This window comes from Xenopus tropicalis, chromosome 5 (assembly GCF_000004195.4).
Source record: "Xenopus tropicalis strain Nigerian chromosome 5, UCB_Xtro_10.0, whole genome shotgun sequence".
In the NCBI taxonomy this organism is placed as follows: Eukaryota; Metazoa; Chordata; class Amphibia; order Anura; family Pipidae; genus Xenopus; species Xenopus tropicalis.
In genome coordinates, this window is record NC_030681.2 from 98486154 (window position 1) to 98508037 (window position 21884).

The following is a 21884-nucleotide window of genomic DNA, read 5'->3' on the forward strand; positions in this document are numbered from 1 at the left end:
ATCATTGCTATTACCTATTAATAAATGACTTACCATTGTACTACAGGGGTTGGATACCCTTGGACTGTGAAAAAAAGCTTTACAGACATTCCTTCCCAGACTGTATGTGATCTGAGCCGTACAAGGATATCTGGAGCTCGGCTTATACTCTCTTCATGTATACGCCTCTGTAACGACAGCTTTTCTTCCACCTGTCAGATGAAAGAAAGCACATTTTAGAAGAAGTCAAGTATATTTATATTTATTTTAGAGCCCTTAACAATGTTCATTACCATCCTTTGTATAGAAACTTTATCAATTTGTTCCCTTGCCAAGGCTCTTGCCACACGAATATCTTCTTCCATATGGGCCAGCTGGGTTGAATAATGAGTAGCTCGGTCATATCTGCGGTGACGTATTTGCTGTAGCTCAGCTTCTTGTTCCTCTGTCCTACATTCATAAAAAGGATAATTATAGCACTGTACAAATCAATGTATAGGCTGTTCACATAAGCATTTTTGTATTAAAGTTTTTTTTTTCTGAAGGATAATGAATAAGCTCTAAGGACAGAGTAAGAGAACAGTTGGCAGATGTAGCTGTGATTAGGTGAGAAGGAAAGAGTTAAGGAAGGAAAAAACTGGGACGGGGGAGATGGAGAAAGAGAGTGATATGAAGCCGAAGAACCAGTTCCTTTCCTTATCTTCTGAGCAAGAAGAAACATCCCACCCACCCTGCCCCTTTTTTGCATATTTTGCAAATTTTGCAAAAATGTCAGAATTTTTCCTCTTTATGTTCTTATATTATCTATTAATAACTAAATGTGAAAGTTTTCCTGTATGAACTGTTATATTGTGCTTTCATACCTTTGCACAGTATAAATGTGAGAGTCATCTTTGTATTAATCCATGTTAATTCCGAATGTTTGATCCAGGGAATGTTTCTGATCGTCATTGGGGTCAGGAAGGAACTTTTTCCCTCTTGCAAGCTGGGTTTTTTGCCTGAGCCCTTGTCTCAGCAGTGGTAGGACCTTGCCAGATACTGCACAGGTAGGAAAAGGAAGTTCTCTCCTGTGACTGCACAGTGCATTGATTAATACAGGCATTACTACTGCTTGTGCTAGGTGATAGCCTGCTTGGATTTCCTCTCCTGGTAGGAGATGCAGCTCCTGCTGGTAGCAGAGTTTGGGGCCATCATCTCTGTAGGTAAAGGCAGCCTATTACTCAGTGGTGGATATAATGACCTAGCGAAAAATTAAGTCTTCAGTGAGGAATGGCAGAGCATAGTAGCAATCTCTTGTGGAATTCTGTCTGTAGAATATTTGCCTTGGGTTAGGCTTGCATGGTCCTGTTAATTTGATAAATGTCAATAAATGCTGTAGCCATTTTACACCATTTCTTTCTCCTGGTGTTTCATTAAGGTATGTAACAATGGGAGTTTTGTGGGATGGTTCAAGGCAAAGGGTCAATTGAGGAGTACCCTTGTCATGTATTGTACTGAATGTTATAAACACATACAAATGCAAAGAGGTAATAATAAAATGTTTAATAGCATTTGCAAACGCTAAATTCCATTAAAAAAAAAACATAAAAATGAAATGATAACTTGTCACAAGAAAATACAAAACACAGAATTGTAGACTGGGGACAAGAAACACAAGACAAAACAAAAAACTGCCCAATAAAAGATTAACAAGTAAATTGATATAAAGAGGCAGGGGACAGAGAAGAAAAAGAAATCAGTGAATAAGGATTTAAATAGCAAATCACAACACAGTACTGGAGCCTCCTTATTACTATGTTGTATACTGTATATATTGTTTATATTGGAAGCCAAGATGTATAAACTATAAGATATTAACATATATAAAGAAATAGCAATTAGACAATGCAGTGTAGCTTTTCTTTTTTCAAGAGTGAGAGAACCTTATTTTAGTAAAGGAAGACAAGTTTAAAAGGTTCATGGAGACATTAAAACACTGAAAATATGCCCTATGTTATAGCAGTGTCTTCCGTGTATTTGCATATATGATATATGATAAGTATTAGGGCACTGCATACTGTGTGCACAGAATATTGAAGAATATGGATGTTTGGGAGTTTTTTGCCTTTGCTGAGGAACTTGCATTGACCAAAGTGGGAAACATGCTTATTTTTCCCTTACAATTATTTATTACCTAACATCCTAACAGTTTACTTCCATAGGTATCTATTACATAGACTGCTTATAGGTGAAGTAATCACTTAGTTATGTCTGGAATGTCATATGCCTCTACCTCATAGTGTGCAATGTGACCTGTATATAAAATGCAACACGATGTAGTCCCTAAGGAAGTGGAAGGGTAGCTCCCTTTCATAGTCATGGAAGGTGATTCTTTTTAAAGATTCCCTATATATAGTAACCTAGCGCTAGAAGTTCACTATAACAAGGCACTAACATGAGCAGCAGGTAAAAGTTTAGAATGCTCACTTAATCATTGAGAGAATAGGGAAAAATCTCAAAGATTCTCAAAGGTCCCAAAGTGTGCCATTTATCTTTCTTTTTAAAATGTTTCAGATAAAAGGACTTCTTACAGAGTCTGTGAACCCTAAAAACTACTGTTTATTTGGCCCAGTGACCTCTAGTTGGACAGCTTTGCCCTAAGAGATAAAGGGATGTAAACTCATTTATATGAGATTGCTCCTATAGTAAGGCACTTATGCATATGAGTTGCTAAGCCATTTAGATAAGCCCTTCCTGAGCTGGAGAATAAATATAGATTTTGGAGCAGACTTGGAGTTTTAGGGCTCTGGTACACGGAGAGACTAGTCGCCCGCGACAAAACTCCCTTGTTGTGGGCGACTAATCTCCTCAATATGATGGCGAAAATGTAAATCGACGGTGGGATGGCATACGCGGCGGCAGGATCACCAAAGTTGCCTCTCGGGGCAACTTTGTCGATTTCCGCAAATCGCGCCGCTGCGTATGCCATCCCACCAGCGATTTACATTTTTGCCGGTGGGATGGCATAGTATAGTCGCCCGCAACAAGGGAGATTTGTCGCGGGCGACTAAACTCCCTCGTGTGCCAGAGCCCTTAGAGTTTGGTAAGAGTTTTGGGAATATAATACTACGGGCTGAAAACAGTGCTAAACTCATTCAATTTTATCAGTACAATTCTAGGTACCATGTGTAGTGCAGCGTTTGTATTACTTCAGTTTTCACAAATTTGAATTTTTGCTGTGAAAGAGTTGTAATGCAAGAGTTTTCATCCCTAAATTCATTTTCATTCCTAAAATTAGCTCCCTTTTTTGCTTTTTCATATTCATCAATATTTGACTATGATTATCAATTGACAAAGGAAGTTGGTTTTTAGTAAGACTAACTAAATTTCTTGTCATGTCAACTGGATTTCAGCAAATGCAAATGGGGACAGGGAACTAATGTCCAGGTCCAAGTGACAGAATAGTCCCATGGGCCCTGTTGGTGGAGTCATGTGTCCTGCAAGAGTCAGCCCGTGGATGCCTTTTTAAACATGATCCATGAGCATAGATTAATATTCTGCACCACAGAAGTTGGAAAGTGCCCTGGAGATACTAGAGAAATGGTTCTACAAATCTAAAAACAAAGTTAAGCATACTTGTACCAGTGGCTCCTGGTATGTATTTGTATGGAGATGCCATAGAAATTAAAATTCACCTTCACTTAGGGGTCTTGATTCACAAGACACACAGGACAAATAATGTATACTTCAGAGCGAATGGAACTTTGGAACTTTATTCACATCACACATTGTTTCAAACTGTTTGTTTTAAATTATATTAGCAGCATGCTAAGAATTTTGAAAAAAGATTTTATCCTTCTTTCTGAAAAAATACAGTACAAGTTAGTGCTCCATGGAGAGAATCATTAGCTCAAACAGATCACACCACAGCAGTAAAGCGCAATAAGAATTTTTAAAAGAGAAAACTGACAGAAATAAGTAGCATTAAACTGCCTGAAGCCTTACTATGACTACTGTAGCAGTTGTAACAGTTACAGCACCAGCCATATGCAGAAGCGCTTCTCAATTCTGCTTTCATGTCCTTACACTGATACGTTTGCTTGAGTTTCACCCGCACATGGGTCATGGGTTTGAAGGTGAAATGCAAGAAACACTGAACAGAATAATTGTATTTGTCTGGTATTTTATTTCATAGGTCAGATGTAAAAAACTTGCAAAATTTCCTCCAGGTCTATGAAACCATGGCAAACAAAGAGCAGGAATCATTTATTTATTCTTATTTGTAAGTAAACATTTCATTGGTTGCCTGACCTAGTGTAAACACTGCTATAATACTACAGGTATGGGATCCATTATCCATAAACCCTTTATCCAGAAAGCATAAAAGTGTAACTTGTACGTGATCCTAAGATATAACTATACATATAATAATAATATAATTAATCCTTACTGGAGGCAAAACAATCCTATTGGGTTTACTTAATGTTTAAATGATTTTTTAGCAGACTTATTCATCAGGGCTTATCAGTTTTCGAGTTTGCTAATTCGAATAAACTCACATTACAAATTCTTTCATATTTAATAATAAGGAATTGAAAAAACTCAGATAGCTTGAATTTGTGAGTTTACAAAGTTAAAACAAAACTCAAAAATCTCAAATTGAAAATATGGCTTGACTTTGCTTAGGACAACGCCCATTGACTTCTACATGAACTCTCTGAAGCTTTACATTCTAATTTTCAGATTTTTTTTCCCTTAATAAATACCCGACATTCATGTTTTTGACCCATAATTCAAATTGTGTGAGTTTTAAAAAAAAAGAACTTGAATTGTGGAAAAAAAATCAAACTTGAATGTTGATAATTCACCCCCCCTAAATTTATTCAGATTACAGAAAGACTCCTTATCCAGAAAACCCCAGGTTCCGAGTATTCTGGATAACAGTTCCTATACCTGTACTACTAATTTAACACCTTCAAAATACAATAGAAAGTCTTATGCTGGAATGTCTTTAAAAAATGTAAAAACTAAAGTACATAATGGGGCTGATTTACTAATCCACAAATCCGAATCCCGAATGGGAAAAAATCGGATTGGAAACGAACATTTTGCGATTTTTCGTAAATTGTCGCAACTTTTTCGTAGCCATTACAACTTGCTCGTAAATTGTCGCGACTTTTTCGTATTGAGCGCTCGTAAACGGCGGGCAAACCTTTGCGACTTTGCATGATTTTGGAAGCCTCCCATAGGACTCAATGGCACTCTGCAGCTCCAACCTGGCCCAAGGAAAGTCACGATACTGAAGCTTGAATGAATCCAAAACTTTCGTACTCGGCACAACGGCTACGAAAAAGTCGCTACAATTTACAAGCAAGTAGTAATTTATGAAAAAATCGCAAAATACCGATCATTACGAAAAAAACGCATTCGGACGCTTTTCGGACGTTCGTGGATTAGTAAATGTGCCCCTATATGTTAATAGAGTGCCAACCAATAGTAAGAGTAATTTAATAATAATACCTTTTCCATACCTTTTCCAACTAGTTATCTAGGTTTATTTTCAGTTAAGCCCTAAGTTTCCACTTATTATACCATTTTTATACCATTATTATTATACAATTTCCATAGTACCGGTACTAATTATCTAGGTTTATTTGCAGTTAAGCAGTAAGTTTCCACTAAGGCAAAAAGCCGCATTCTGGTAAATGATTTGGCGTCCACATTTTTAAATTACTTTAGACATCAATGATGAAAAATTAAAAAGAACAACAGGTTCAGTCCAAGGCTTTCTGTTTATATTAAGAAAATACATTTTAGTTTTCGTTGCTTTTTTATGTAAATGAGCTGTTAATGTATTTTTTAGTTAGGTGGAATTCGTTAATGTAATTAATTATTGATGAAATATTAGAACAAGCAAATATGAATTAATTTGGAAAGCAGCTATATATTGCTTGAGTCATGCTCAGCCTATGAATGGTACACAGCATGATGTACCTTTTTTTAAATGCAGGGACATAATATTCTTGCACTTCCTGATTAGCTCCACAAATGCATTTTTTTCTTGATAAGGAGGAAGATGCTGAACTTCTCAAAGTAGAAGCTGAGGCACTTCTTCTGAAGTAACAGAAAGGAAATTTTATTAAACTCGATCTCTTTTACTTATTCACGCAGTCATTTCAAACGTTATTAGAAAAAAATCTTGTGTGTGCTTGTTTCTTACTCAGCCACCAATAACATTATTTCTTTTTATCAATGGGCCTTATCTATAGCCTAACACTTGAGCACTATTAATTAATATCTTATATTTGATGCTTCTAATGGTTTTAACCATAAAAAATATGTTATTAACAAGACAAAATATCTGTTGTTAAATTAAATATAATCAAAAAGTCATTATTGATGTCCAAGACAGTGCCATAAGGGGGAAATCCATTCTTTTATAATCCAGCCAGTCCAGGCTTGGCACCAGAATAAGTATATAAAAGTATAAAATGGCACAGACACTTGTCAGTGTAAAGAAAGAAAGAAATCTCCAAAGAAGTGTAATTAATGTGGATGAATCTAAGAAGAAAGATACGGCAACCCATAAGTGTCAGAATATAGCCTTCTTTAAGAAAGAAAAGAGCAAGAGTGTGATTAAATTATGAAAATGTTATTTGAGTGTACAACATGTACAGTTGGAACATTTATTTATTAATAATATTGATTTGATAGGCAAAAGTATATTTAAAAAACCTTTATATTCAATGACTGCTTGACATATTCGCAACTGTAAGTTTATTCTGACAAAAAAGTATAACACTATATTCCTTTTAAATGTATGCATTTAAGATCAGAAATACAAAGCAGATTTTTCAAATGCTTATAACCTTGAAAATAGACCTGTAATAGAAACATGTACCCTACATTCACAACAGTTTAATTATAAATAGGTGGTTTGCAGATCTCTGTATTGAAGATGATCGGAAAACAAAGTGATGATCTTAAAACAATGAAAATGTCAACACTTTTTCCTAACGGTGCAGGCCCAATGGACCAACATGCAGTATAGCTTAGAAAGCCTTCTATATTTGTCTCCAACAACACCAAGCTGACGATCACCCATTTTTAGTAAATTAAAGTAAAATGCAGTCTAATCTAGGGGGCTGATTTACTAAGACACGATTTCAAATCCGAATTGGAAAAATTCCGATTGGAAATGAACATTTTGCGACTTTTTCGTATTTTTTTGCGATTTTTTCGGCGTCTTTACGATTTTTGCGTAAAAACGCGAGTTTTTCGGCGTCTTTACGAAAGTTGCGCAAAGTCGCGCCTTTTTTGTAGCGTTAAAACTTAAAAGGCGCGACGTTTCGCGCAAGTTTTAACGCAAAATTACCGATCATTACGAAAAAAACGCAATCGGACGCATTCGGCCCGTTCGTGGGTTAGTAAATGTGCCCCCAAGTCTAGGCCTACTGCTTTAATTAAAATCTCAAGATTTTCTCCTATTCTAGGGCTGCTATTTCTGTGGGTGGAGGAGTAGGCAGTTAATTAAATTACCAGTCCACCGGTAAATCCTCCTTATAATGAGAGATCATCTATGTAAACAGACTCTTCTCATGGGACAGAGGGGGATAAAATCAAAAATAAAAACAATTATATGTTTAAGCTTCTAAATAGGAAAACAGGGATTTTCATTAACAAAATTTAAAGCAAGTCACATATTCAAGAAAGGACCTATTTGTTGTTCTCAGAATAAATTGCATATAATTATAATCTACAAAGTTAAGTGCCCCTATCTAGCTGGAAGATCGTTATGGCCACAGACGTTCTAGCATTATTAATATAATACTGTCCTACCTAGGCTGTAGCTGTTTGTAGGCCTAGTTCATAACTATTAGACATGATATTGTTACTATAAAAGACAGCGAATAGTACTTACTTTTGTGCAGAATATTCCTGGACTACATATCTGGTTTCGAGGTTGCGATATGATTGATCATAGTGCTTATGTTTCTTTTGATAGAAAGAAACACCTTTCGATGACATGGTTGAATCTCAATCTCAACCTCAACCTACAAAAATGCACGTAAATAAAGTCCATATTATTTAAATGATAGAAACAATAAGGCAATCAGATGTGTGGTAGTAAAAATTGGCCTTTGATGCAGTTTATCAGAGTCATTGATGACTGTATCCAATCATAAAAACATACAGTATATACAAATGTTGAAAGTGAACAAAACTATTTCTATAGAATACTGCAATTTCTGAAGCAATGCAAAAGGACTTAAGGTAAGAGCGTGCAGCAGATAAATGTTTCCCCAGAGTTTTTAAGTTTTCAGTTCAAATCCCATGCTTAATATATGTTTTCTCCCGATACACCTATTTTTTCCATTGAATGTCCAGTGACTCCTTTGTTACACTTTTCAACAATAAAAAGAAACTCATACAGGGGAAGTAGAAAATGATATATTTTGTTTTCAGGAAAAGGTATGCCTTAGGTATACAAAAGAAAGATGCAAGGTGCCTTTCTGGACTATAAATTATCAAGTGAGGAATTAAAGCATTGCTATTCGTATTAAATTTAACCATTTGGTCACCAAAATTCTGCACTGGTGACTCAGACCTGACAAACAGTCAGATACATGTAAAACTTGTTGGATAGTATGTGAATTAGACAAATATGCATAATTGTTCAATTTTTATTATTAAAAAAGGTGTCAAAAAACTTCCCGGAGTAAAATAAATATACCCCTGGGTCAGATCATTTGATCACAGTAAGTACAAACTGCAAACCCCTTGCAAGACACACCCAGAAGAGAAAACATTTATTTGTAGAGAATGTCATGTAGGTTGGTTTGCCACCTTTGTTGGGTTTTAAACCAAGACAAAGGGACATGCGTGACGACGTTAGCACTATGCGTCGCTGATGTCATCATCATCATCATCAGGTGTCATCATCATGTGATGACATCTTTTTGGTCGTGTGATGACATCAGGGGTTATTGCATCTGCCTGAAGCAATTCAGAGGGTTTCTGCCTGGTTTCCAACATTCTGCAAGACCAGGTTGTCCAGGTAAAAACCAGACAGGTGTCTGCCTGGGTTTCCTCTACGTACTTAAACTTTCTCCCACATGCCAAAATCATACAGGCAAAGTAATTGTAGAGTGATAATATAGCTAATAGTGTGTGAATGTGATAGTGGCTTTACACTGTAAACTCCACTAGAGCAGGGACTGACGTGAATGCTGTATGTCTGAAAGCACTGTGAAATATATTGGTGCTGTATATAGGGTAGCCACCTTTTTCCACCAAGCTTACCGGCCTGTGTCACGGGGCAGGGAGTGGGTGTGTCAGTGTGGGGAGTAGGCATGTCAGGGGTGGCAAATTTGTGTTTCAGGGTCCATGGGGAGTTCCTGGTCCTGGAGAGCAGGTTAGAGCACTTAAAAGTAAGTGCTGCTGCAGGGGAGAAATTTAGGAAATAGGGAGAGAAGTATAATAATAATAATAATAATAGGGGAACTATAGCATTATTTAAAGCACCTCAGACCAAGCTATGGATCAATCTTTGATGCAGAGACTGCTGTAAATGCCATCTTGGAGTTAGGAAGAATGATTTTCCCCTCTCTGAGACAATTTGGAGAGGTTTCAAATGTTTTCACCTTCCTCTGTATCCACTAGCCAGATTTCCACTAGACAAAAAATCTAAATGTGATGGGCGCCTGTTTTTTCCAACCTCATCTGCTATGTTACTATGTTACAATCAAGATTGAAAATACAGCAGTCTATTCAAAGACTAGTTACACCAATCACAAAAAAGTTTATATTAAATCAAACCAAACAGGAAAGGGAGAAAGAAAAATAGGGGAAGCAGTGACTAAAAAAAACATTCAATCACTCTGTTTACAAGTAAGAATCATGCGTTTAATAATAGCATGAAACATTAGAGCCCTTGTTCATGCCTCAGGGTTGCCTGGTACCTAAATAAAAAAAAATCAATTTGACTTCTTGTTGAAAGAATATCCTTGGGTCCCAGAGGGGGCAATATACTTACTAATCTATTAAAATGAAAAGTCAAATGGATTTTTTATTTAGGTACCAGGCAGCCTGAAGGCATGAACAATGAATTTAATGCTTCTTGCTATTATTAAGCACATGATTCTTACTTGTAAACAGACTGATGGGATATTTTGTCAATTTGTAATACTGCTCTTTTTTCTCTTTCTTTTTTTTTCTTGATTTTTTTTTGTTTGTTTGTTTATCTGTGAACTACGAACATATCATCTGATTAGATTGTTTGGATTGAACATGGATTTCTCTATATTAAGTATAAAATAAGATTGTTTTTAGATTATTAGCCCATGACTACAAGCACAAAATACATTAGGCTCACATTGAAATACATGTAGGGTACTTCTAAATGAGTTGCCCTTTATGTAGGCAGAAGCCGAGCAGACGCTGCTGGCCCGGGGGAATGCAGCACGTGCAAGAACACAGAAGTGACAATATGTACATCACCCACATATGCACAAAATAACCTATAATTTCTACCCGTGCATGAGCAAATGCATCAAATGGTGTCACTGAATGAATACTGCGCATGCACGCCCAGAATTCATTGCAGGATTTCAGAAGACTTCTGAAAAATCGAGAGAATGCTGCCGGGGGTCTGTAGACCAGGGAAGAGCCACCAAAATCTGGAAAATCCCAAACCAAATGGGGGGGTTGACAGTTCTGAAGAAGATGAAAAAAATTAAGAGCCTGGGCAGAGGTAGGCACAGTGAGGAAGTTAGTTATAAGGAAATCTTTATAAATAGCTCAGTGGTGTGAGTTAGGTTAGGGTATTTAGTGAGCAGCTTGGTGCTCCTAAGAGTTGAATGGTTTCTTTGTGATATAGATTCTGGGACCTTCAAACTTTGAAGTTACCTTTCACCTTTCATAAACCTTTTAGTTTTAATAGATCTGGCTTTAGGGCACTTTCCAGTTTGCTCCCCTGTTTGTGTATTTTATACATCAATATCCTTAATTTGTTATTGGGGATTAAGCTTTAAGAATGGGTGGTATATTAAGTGACATAAGGCCACAAATACCACTGAATTCCGCTGAACTGAAAGATAGGATGTTAACATCACTCTATTAGTCATTAAAAGAGAATTTTGACATTTTGCTGCCAATAGATTCACCACATTAGTGCCACCTAGTACAATATATTTATTCTGCAGAAAGCATAATACCCAAGTAAAGAGCCCTAGAAGCTTTCTCTGTTTGCTTAAGACAGCAGCTGCCATTTGAAATAGCTTCCTGCTTGCAGTCTAGACGTTATAGCTCAGATTACACATTCCTAAGGGAGGGGTGAGGGAGTTCTTAGCATTCTTATGGGAGGGAGGAGGAGGAGATAGGAGAGCTGTGCAGACTCTGGCAACAGGAATTAAGGAGTTTTCTGAGAGAGGAAGTCAGACACCCAATCAACATGTTTACAAAAAAGGAGACAAGAAATCCTGTGTTTCTTTTGATAGAGGTACAGCATTTCTGTGAGTGCTTATGGCTGTATTTACATAGACCTTTCTGATAAAGCAAACCTAGTCTTTACCTTTCCTTCTCCTTTAAGTCTTAGTTTAAAGAATATGTTAACTGTTTGACTGAAATCTTACTTTCTTTCGTACTTGTTTTCAAGCTAGGCCGACTCATGCCCTGGCCACCCAAGGTATACCTGACAAAGTGGTCTGCTTCTTAATATTGTACAATACCACAATAAATGTAGGAGAATTTAAAAACATGAGTTTGTCCAGTTTTGACAATTAATTGCTTTGCTACCCCTGGGTGTGGCAGACAGATTAGAAACTGCTGCTCTAGAACTACAGAAATTATGGATATTCCAGAAAAAATGTTGGAAAAACTTTCATTTTGGGGTTTTATATATTTCCAATAAATTTCTGATGATGCTTTGCAGCCTTTAGTGGGTTTCATACTGACACATATAAAGGCCTGAGTATTTTAGAATTCCTTATAGGGGTTTCTTAAATGAAGGTCTTAGTTCTTTCAATGCATCATTTTAATACCAGTGGCACCATTTATAAGAATATATTTGAATATTTTGTTTAAGTAAATAAGAGACCAGTTCTATCCATATCCCTAAAGTAATCAGATATCATATACAAAGAATCAAGCTGCAATCTGAATTAAATGTCTGTGAGAGCATTGCATGATTTTTCATCTCTTTTGAAGTAAAAAATGTATTACAGGTATAGGATCCATTATCCAAAAACCTACAAATAATAGGATGGCTCTGTCCCATAGACTCCATTTTAATAAAATACTTCACATTTCTAAAAATTGTTTCCATTTTTGCTGTAATAATAAATCAGTACCTTGCACTTGATCCCAAGTAAGATTTAGTGTTAACGTAGTAGATGTTTTGGTATGATCCCAGTTACAGAAAAATACCTTATTTGGAAAACCCCAGAGCAAAGCTACACTTTGTAAGAGAATACTTTATCTGGCATTAACAACAGGCTATCAAACTATTAAGAAAGCTATCAGATTATGAAGCTTCAACTGAAAGAATTACCCAAAGAGATTAATTTAAAGTGAGGGCAGCCCAGCATCCAATAATGGTGTAAAGCACCCCTCTCTAACCTTGCTCCATTGTGAAGTGATTCTGGGATCTAAAGTCTGTTCACCACCCACTTCAGGAAGCAGAGGGACTTCAAGTTCTAGAATCCATTAGTTCACAATGAAGCAAGATGTGTAAGCGGTTGCAGATTGTTGACACCCGCCCCCCCCTAATCGCCGTGTTTGGCACATGTTCTGCACATGTGCTGACTGAAGGAGCTACAGGTACCACCCAACATCTGGAGGGAGCTGGGAGCATTTTATTGTATTATTTCAGTAAATTTGTTTCTATCGACCATATAGGTACCCACTGCCCTAAAGCTGCCACTCAAGGCACGGCCCAATGGTTGCCTATATAGTAGATATGGCCCTGAAAACTTACTGTACTGCACAGTATATGATTTGTTCGTAGCACCAGCACTTCCTTGGAAGTGATAAAATGATAGGCTCATGTACAATACCCCATACAGTGGGCAAAAAAAGGAGCAATCGTCAAATTACCACAGCGGAGCTTTATTCAAGAGGGGCAGGCAGGGAGGAGGCATGTAGGCATCTTTCCCCTCCCACCCCTACCTTGCACATCATTCTGAGGGTGAAATCTTTTTAAACATATGTTAAGGGTTTTCATTTCCTCTTTAAAATTCTAATAATAATGTTACATTTTATCACTGATTTTTATAATTAGTAGAATTTCCAAATGTAAAACCACTCAAGACTACTCATCTAAATGTATTAGATGCTGTATAAAGGAAACACTGATAAAACATTTAATATTGTGGTTTAAACAAACTGAGTGACACTATCTGTATATCAGCTGTTTCAATTACTGTACAAAAATCCAAATACGAATCTTTAGTCCATTACAAGACTGTGTTGTATGATGCCTGATGTTAGAGCTTTTAATGGGACACAAATGCTCAATGGATTTACACAAGGCCTAAGTTATTTTCTATTCCCATGAGTAATGTAACATAATAGTGACTGTGATTTTTGCAGCTGCCATCGTCATTCAACACTGCTGCTAGGACTTTTGTATAAAACAACATTTTACTGTAAATCTTCTCCCAAGACTGATCTAAATGTGTCCTGACCTGGAGCATAACTACACCCAGCAATACTAGATACTGAAGCACAAAACTAACTGCAATGAAATTCTGAGAGGCCTCATTGCCTTCTTTTGTACAAAAAAAAGTGTAGGTTGCATTCTGGATAGTGATGAGCGAATCTGTTTGCGAAACGGCGAAAATGTTGTGCGGCAAAAAAAAATTGTCGCCCGCGACTATTCTTTTGTCACCCGTGGCTATTCTTTTGTTGCCCGCGGCTATTATTTTGTCGCGCGGCTATTCTTTTGTTGCTCGCGGCTATTATTTCATCACACCGCTATTCTTTTGACGCCCGCAACTATTCGCCAATGACGAAACTCGGAAATTCGCCATGAATCCATGCCTGGCGAAGCATTTCGCCCATCACTAATTCTGGATAAATAAAATATTTTTAGAGACCCAAATTATTGAAATGTTTTTTTTTATTTTTGAGGTCCTAAATAAAGTAGAGAAAAATTTGCTTCAGGTCTAGTAACCCATACCAACCAACCAAAATAACCTGGTGAAAACTGGTACCATAGTTTCAATGTTTCAACCAGCAAAAAAATTTGCCGGTGCCAGAAAGCAGACTTTAGCCATGAATCCATGCCTGCCTAAAAATATTCCTTATCTCTAGTGATAATGTAATAAAGTTATAAATAATATAAAGGTTTCTCCGCAAAAGATTCCATGCAAAAATACAAACTGTTGCATTCTAAGACACCATATGAATTCTCATTCTATCACATAGCAATGTAAAGATTTGAACACACATGTACATGTACTAATTATGTTTAAACTGATATTTCTTTCAGTTTAAATTTAATTTATGTAGTATAGAAAAGAGATTGTAAAAGAGAAAGCATTTGTACAGTACACTCCAGTATGTCCAAATAAACCCACTACATAGGTATTATAGGGGATTACATATGTAAGATATAAGGGGTCATTTACTATTAGGATGGCAGTGTGCAAAGTGCTAAAAAAGGAGCACAATGCACCAATTTTTGCCATTTATAAAATGTCCTCCTTATCTTTACTGCTGCTCCATTTTGGAACACAGACAGTGTTTTATTATGGGTAACCAGAGTTCTCTGGTCTACCTTATGAACAGAATTCCATAGCATTGTATTCATGAGGGGCAGTTAGAGAGAAGCACCCCCTACCACCCTACCCATTCCCTAAGTTGCGCGTCAGACACACAAGTTAAAAGGTTGCTGAGGCAATCTAACATTTCTAAGTATAAGTAGCAAAATTGAAAGGCTTTGTAACATCAGTGTCTAAATACATACAGCTACCCCAGTTTATTTGCAAGCTGCAATAACATTTTTAGAGCAATTTAATATTTCTACACATAAGTAGCTAAAATGTAAGGCATGGCAACTAGGGATGTAGCAAACCTTAAAAAAAAAAGTTTGCGAACGCGTTCGCGAACTTACGCCAAAAAGTGCGAATATTCGCGAACTTTGCGAACCCAATAGACTTCAATGGGAAGGCGAACATTAAAACCTAGAAAAGCCATTTCTGGCCAGAAAACTGATTTTAAAGTTGTTTAAAGGGTGCCACGACCTGGACAGTGGCATGCAGGAGGGGGATCAAGGGCAAAAATTTCTCTGAAAAATACTTTGTTGACACAGCGTTGCATAAAAACGCAAAGGCAGCTGGCAGACCTAGCGGAAATACGCGGCGTTTTTTGCTATTTCCCGCTATTAGCACCATGGAAACGGGATTTGCTGAAAAACGCCATGTGTGGCTTGTGCTGCCTTTTTAAGTCAAGAAAAAATGCAGCGGAAAAACGCCACGCGAACCCAAATTGCGAACATTTGCGAGTTCGCGAACACCCGATGTTCGCGCGAATTAGTTCGCTACATCTCTAATGGCAACATCAGTGTCTTAATACTGTACATACTGCTACCCCAGTTTATTTGCAAGTACAGTATGCACAATGGTATGTGGTATTATGTGTTTACACAAAGTCTTCTGTGAGCTCCTCAAATTTTACGTGCACTGATTAAGGGAGATTTAGCCCTCCACCCCCTGAAATAAATATATTTATGTCAGAATAAGGGGCTGATTTACTAAGACACGATTTCGAATCCGAATTGGAAAAATTCCGATTGGAAACGAACATTTTGCGACTTTTTCGTATTTTTTGCGATTTTTTCGGCGTCTTTACGATTTTTGCGTAAAAACGCGATTTTTTTCGGCGTCTTTACGATTTTTGTGTAAAAACGCGAGTTTTGCGGCGTCTTTACAATTTTTGCGTAAAAACGCGAGTTTTTCGTAGCCATTACGAAAGTTGCGCAAAGTCGCGATTTTTTCGTAGCGTTAAAACTTGCGCGAAACGTCGCGCCTTTTAAGTTTTAACGCTACGAAAAAGGCGCGACTTTGCGCGCAAGTGTTAACGCTACGAAAAAATCGCGACTTTGCGCAACTTTCGTAATGGCTCCGAAAAACTCGCATTTTTACGCAAAAATCGTAAAGACGCCGAAAAACTCGCGTTTTTACGCAAAAATCGTAAAGACGCCGAAAAAAATCGCGTTTTTACGCAAAAATCGTAAAGACGCCGAAAAAAATCGCAAAATTACCGATCATTACGAAAAAACCGCAATCGGACGCATTCGGCCCGTTCGTGGGTTAGTAAATGTGCCCCTTAGTGTCAATTTCTTTGTGGCAGAATAAATCCCAATTTTATTGTATGAATAGGTGAGTGCTTTGGCTTCTTCTCTTTGAAATTGATATCATACTGTATGCACTAGCTTCATAGCTTGTGTATTAGTATGAGCTCCTACCTTAGACGAAATATATATATCTTCCTTTATTTGTATTTTAATTCAGGAGGTTTGTTTATAGTTAATGTCAGATTCCATGAAAGTTTGCAATAGTAGTGTTTAATACGGTTCCAAAATGTGGTGTTTTATTATTCATATGAGATACAACTACACAAATATACTTATGACTGTAACACACCCTATCATTCCAGCCTCTCAGGGTCAATGTCTACATGTCATCTTTGATCATATCTGTTCTGTTCTTCATTTGCTTTAGCATCTGCTCCATATGGTTTTAAAGACCTGTCACTGTCTATTAGTCAGCAGAGCCTAGACAAAATATGACCTTGCCTTTCAAAAAATGTTGCAGAGACAGTCATGCACTTCCTCCTTATCCAATATTTTCCCTACAAGGTGGTTTCCCATGCCACTCAGGTTTGCATGGACAGCAACTCTGGATTTAGTTAAAGGACATGTCAATACCAAAAATAAGTTTTTGCCTATTAAATGAAAACATAATTTGAAGTAACTTTCCAATATGAATTTATTAATGTTCATTGCTTAAAAATGTATTTGTAAATGTAATTGCAATCAAAAGCAGCATTCTCTGAACTCCTGGTTGTTTCTTTTTAAGCAATGTTGCAAAAGTGTCTCCTCCAGCAAGGCAGGTGTGTCAGTCTGCTGCCTTGTGTTACATTGTTTGTGTTACAAATGCCAGAGCCACCAGGGCAGGGAATTGAAAGGACTGGCAAACACTATTCCAATAGCAATTATATATGCAAAGTTGCTTAGAATTATGTTTTCTTTTATTAGGCAAAACATTATATTCTAGGTTGACTTGTCCTTTAAGGTTACTTTCATGCACAAAGGTTGCAAATGAACTTTCGTTTATTATACTAACATATTACAATATACATTAAAAAGAACGTTAGCATAATATTAGCCGTTGACCCTGTTCATCATCATTTTGTTTTCCCTTACATAGGCACAAACTAAGGTCGGTGTAATCAGGAATCCATTTACCTTTCATGTTTTTAAGAAATATTCTCCCATATGTAATAAAGGGCACAATATCTGCCCAGGTGCAGGAACCGATAGCAACCAATAAGATGTTTTCTTTTAAACAGATGACCAGCAAGTGCTTCATGCTGACTGGCTGCTATAAATGACTAGACCTGTAACAAATTATGCATCTTTTATTACAGAACCCCATATGGGTGAAATACAGAGCATCCAACACACATGCAAACACAGCAGGGATGCACTGAATCCAGGATTTGGTCAAGTCTAAGTACCATTTGCAGGATTTGGTTAATACTAAGCAATAATGCAAACCAAAACCAAATCCTAAGTCAACTACCTTTAAAAAGCTTTGTAAAACTGATGATGGCAATGTTTTTCTTACAGTTGATGCACTTGTTCAAGTTTAGAGTTGAATTCAGTTCTGATTCAACTAAATCTTTTGCAGAGGATTTAATATTTGGTTGAATTAGAAATAATGGGGGTTTGATGCATCAGAGAGATAACAGGCAATCTATGTTAGAGCAGGCGATCTATATGTTAGCATCAACTATTAAACCCCTAGGGGTCCAAAGCAGCAATGCTAACCCTTATGCCCATTATTTATGTTTTGACAAGTATTTTTACTCAGTAGGTCCCAAGATAAAGAAATGTATCAAGAAAACATATTAGAAAATAATGACATACCTAAAAAAGACTCTTCACGCTGCCCTTCAGAATAATGTCCACTAGAGACATATCAGTAACCCCATCACCATTTAGGGTCAGTGACAGTAATAGTAGTTATAGTCACCTCTGCTACTAAGGTTAGAAACTGACCTATAAAACCAAACAATTAGTAAGACCATAAGTATTAGCGAGGTGAAAGTTTTGATCCATACACATTTCCTTTGTGGGTAAAGTAATCTTTGGCTCACAACATATTGCAAGAGTTTGATGTTTATTGATTAGTGAGATAAAGGTAGAACCTGACCTGCTGTCAAGAGCAGGCTTCATAATGCTACCCCTTGACATATCATTAATCAACTAAAATAACTTTTTTTTCTATTACAAATGACTGTTAATGAGGTTAATTTACCAAACCGCTTACTGTTTATAATTTTAAGCAGCCTATTTGCTAAAACGTCTTCTTCAAAAGGACTTAAAATGCAGCCGGACAACATAAGGAATTCCCAGTTTTTCTGTTCACACATTAAACAATAATTTGCTACATAAATAATCATTTAAGTGCTGGATGAATGCTTTCCATCAAAGTCAGGCTGTAAGGAATACAGGAGATTGTGCAGGGATTCAGGGCTCTTGAGCAATATCTGCTATAAACCTTAGAGTACTATTGCTTTCTAAGAAAAAGGAGATGATTATTATGCTGAATTCCCATGTTTTGTGCTATGTAGAAATTGCATTCATACATCACATGGCTGTATTGTTTGTAGCATACAGTTGATTTGTAAAAAAAAGGCTGAGAATAGAAAGCGATTATGTTCCATTGTGTTTGCACGAGTCACTCAGCACACAACTCTATGAATATCTCACTGTATATGCCATGTGTCAGCAATGTCACTTGCTTTGTGCATCTGGCAACTTGCAGAGTGATTGTGTTACAGTCACACGTACCCTTTAGGTCCAGGCTTCCTCTGAACCGCAAAAATAGTTATTAAATAGCATGTGCAAATTCACTACTAGCACTTGAAAGGGAAAATTAAACATATCAAAAAATACCATCTTACAGACATAACTCATTCTATTGTCTGCTTATTTATCTCCTATATTCACACAAGTGTATGACTAGCTTGAAGCCACAGGGTGGGCATAATTGGTAATTACCCCTTGGAAAACAATGTAACTTATTTCAAAGCAGCTACATGTAGCAGCTATTAATATTACTATGTGACATAGGCCTCATTGTAATGTAAGCTCCTTCTGTGACAACATCTGGACTTCCTCCCACTGCCATGACATAGGTAGATTCTCCATTCTTAGTATAGATACACAAAATATCAACCAATTATAAAATATCATTTCTACTTTTTCCAGAATCATTAATGGTCAAAGGGAATATCTGAGGGCTAGAACAATGAGAAAAGGCCTTTCTGCTCTGCCTTAAAGGAGAACCAAACAAAAATTTGTTAAAGAGCCCCGTACAACATAGAAACCCCTAATAAATCACTGTAATCTGTTCCTTCAAAAAAGTATGAATAAATAGTTCTTCTGAACTGAAACACTAATTTTACAAATACTCCACAGCTTACAGACAGCATGTAAGAACTACATAACCCACAATGCATTGCACTATGACGTTCCTTTGCTTATTGACATCACGTGGGCAGGAAATTGTGGGATTTGGAAGATGCAGGCTGAAGGCAGGCTGAGGACAGTCAACTACTATTACATTTTATTTGAGTCTCAAAGTAGTCAGCCAGATCAGCAGGAGAGCAGGGGGGCAGGCATAGGTAACTGTTCCAAACCATAGTATTACATTAAAAATCACGAAAAGGCTGCAAGTTTTTAAAATATGTATTTTACAAAGTCACTTGAAATTATGTTTACTTTTCAAAAAGTTGTGTTTGGGTGTAGCTCCCCTATTAAAAAAAAGGTCTTGGCCACTGCTTATTGTAACTATGCAGAAGTTCAATGAGTGTGTTTGGGCATAGGTACCTTTAATAAATAACATCAACACACTCCAAATTTTACATCCATTTTATCTCACTTGCACTTGCGGTTGCTTTTAGAAATGGACCTTACTGAAAAAGCTGCTATACTGTATTTTCGTCCAAAAAAATGTCACCTTAAAAAAAGTGCATTTAATTTGCAATGTAGTAGCTGTCCATTGAAGATTACTATATTTCAAAATGTGATTTTTTTTTAAATGTATGCAATTTTTTATTAATGACTTTTATTACATTACTCCATTAAAACACAGCTTGATATTCGGGCCTTTGAAAAAGGTAGGTAGAAACTGCAGAGGTACTGTAAGTAGCGTTGTTTGCAATTTGTGATCAAAGTGTGTTTGCAAAGTGCATTAGATAATACTTATGTGATTTGTGTCCCCTAAGAACATAGTGGGGCTCATTTCTAAACCCCCAGCAAAATTGCATATGGGCAGTAACTCATTGCAACCAATTAGAATTTTGTTTTCATTGTTCAGCCTGCAGCTGGAAAGTGTAGTGCAAGGGGTGAAATTCACATGCAATGTTATTTAGAATAATCCTAGCATAATTGTAGGGACCAGTAAAATATTTTTGTGTTTGAATTTTGTATGCATCAGTTCGGTGCAGATCATGTCATATACAAAGCAGAGATGTTGCTGGAAACACCATGAGTGTGTGGCACATTAGGTGCAAGTCAGTTGTAAGTGTATGCATAAGAAGCAAAAGGGCCCCAGGAAATAGCACCTCTTTAAGGCAGGTGTTAATTCCACAGTTCTCCTATATCCATTCAACCTGTACTTTCTGTATAAACATCAGTTTGATGCAAGGGCCAAGAACATTTTTGAACAGAATTTAAACTGCAGTTTGCAGTAGTAAATGGACGTTATAGTCCCACTTGAATCTACACATTTCTCCATGACGTTTGCACCCAGAATTGCACTAGATCAGTCCCTAAGTGCCACATTGCCCAGCAATACTGGCACCTCACCACATTATCACATTTATATATAGCAACAAATCTGCATTGTTCTTGGAACACTTCCAAGCACCTTGCAGGCCGACTACACAAACATTTCAAGCATTGAGTGGACACTTCTTAATTGCTCTTTGCATTTCAAGCTTCAGTCGAACCATACAGAATACCACTTCTAATTGAGCATGATTGATTTACACTGCGCGATAGAGATGTCTGTTGGGCAAGCAGTGAGGGTGCCCTAATAGAAAGTCGCTCAGTTATTGGAATGAGAGAAATCTTTCATTTTAATCTACAGAAGAGATCTACAGAACAACATAAGCCTGGCATGTTCATCCGTTGTTAAACTACACCACCCCATATCCTTAGCTATTCAGTTTCTGAAAGGAGAGTAGCTGTAGTTTAATGACAGCTGGAAGGCTGAATGTTTGTTATTTTTGGCTTACATATTTGTTCTTTACAGTATATTACAGGTGTCCACCACATGACATTACTGTCATAAAATGTGACATTATTCGTTTGCATGCTGGCCACAAAGAGTACAGCAATCTGCCAACATGTAATCTACATTACACTTTATTAAAAGAGTAGGTCACCTTTATGTTAACTTTTAGTATGATATAGAATGGCCATTTCTTAGAAATGTTTCAATTGGCCTTCATTTTTTTGGTATAGTTTTTGAATTACTGCCTTCTTCTTCTGACTCTTTCCAGCTTTTTATTGTCATTGTAACATTTTATAACTTATTTTTCTAATCAGTTCCTACTCATATTTTATTAAAAACAATGCCTGGTTACTAGGGTAATTTAGACCATAGCAACCAGATAGGTGTTAAATT

General features: G+C 36.9%; 1 protein-coding gene across 6 annotated transcripts in view; it reads right to left on the reverse strand.

The window, feature by feature from the left end:
• myom2 (myomesin 2) overlaps positions 1-21884 on the reverse strand; it is a 136312-nt gene that overhangs the window by 113141 nt on the left and 1287 nt on the right. For 3 of the 6 annotated variants that reach the window (XM_012963482.3, XM_002935159.5, XM_012963480.3), the window contains exons 2-5: positions 7880-8012; positions 5953-6072; positions 273-429; positions 34-191 (exon numbers count right to left, since the gene is read on the reverse strand). In XM_012963482.3, the coding sequence (XP_012818936.2) occupies positions 34-191; positions 273-429; positions 5953-6072; positions 7880-7986 (542 nt within the window). In that variant the 5' untranslated portion in view covers positions 7987-8012. Of the gene's footprint in view, positions 1-33; positions 192-272; positions 432-5952; positions 6073-7879; positions 8013-21884 lie in introns of those variants that run through there. The other 3 variants (XM_018094427.2, XM_031902126.1, XM_031902127.1) reach the window with 3 other exon arrangements.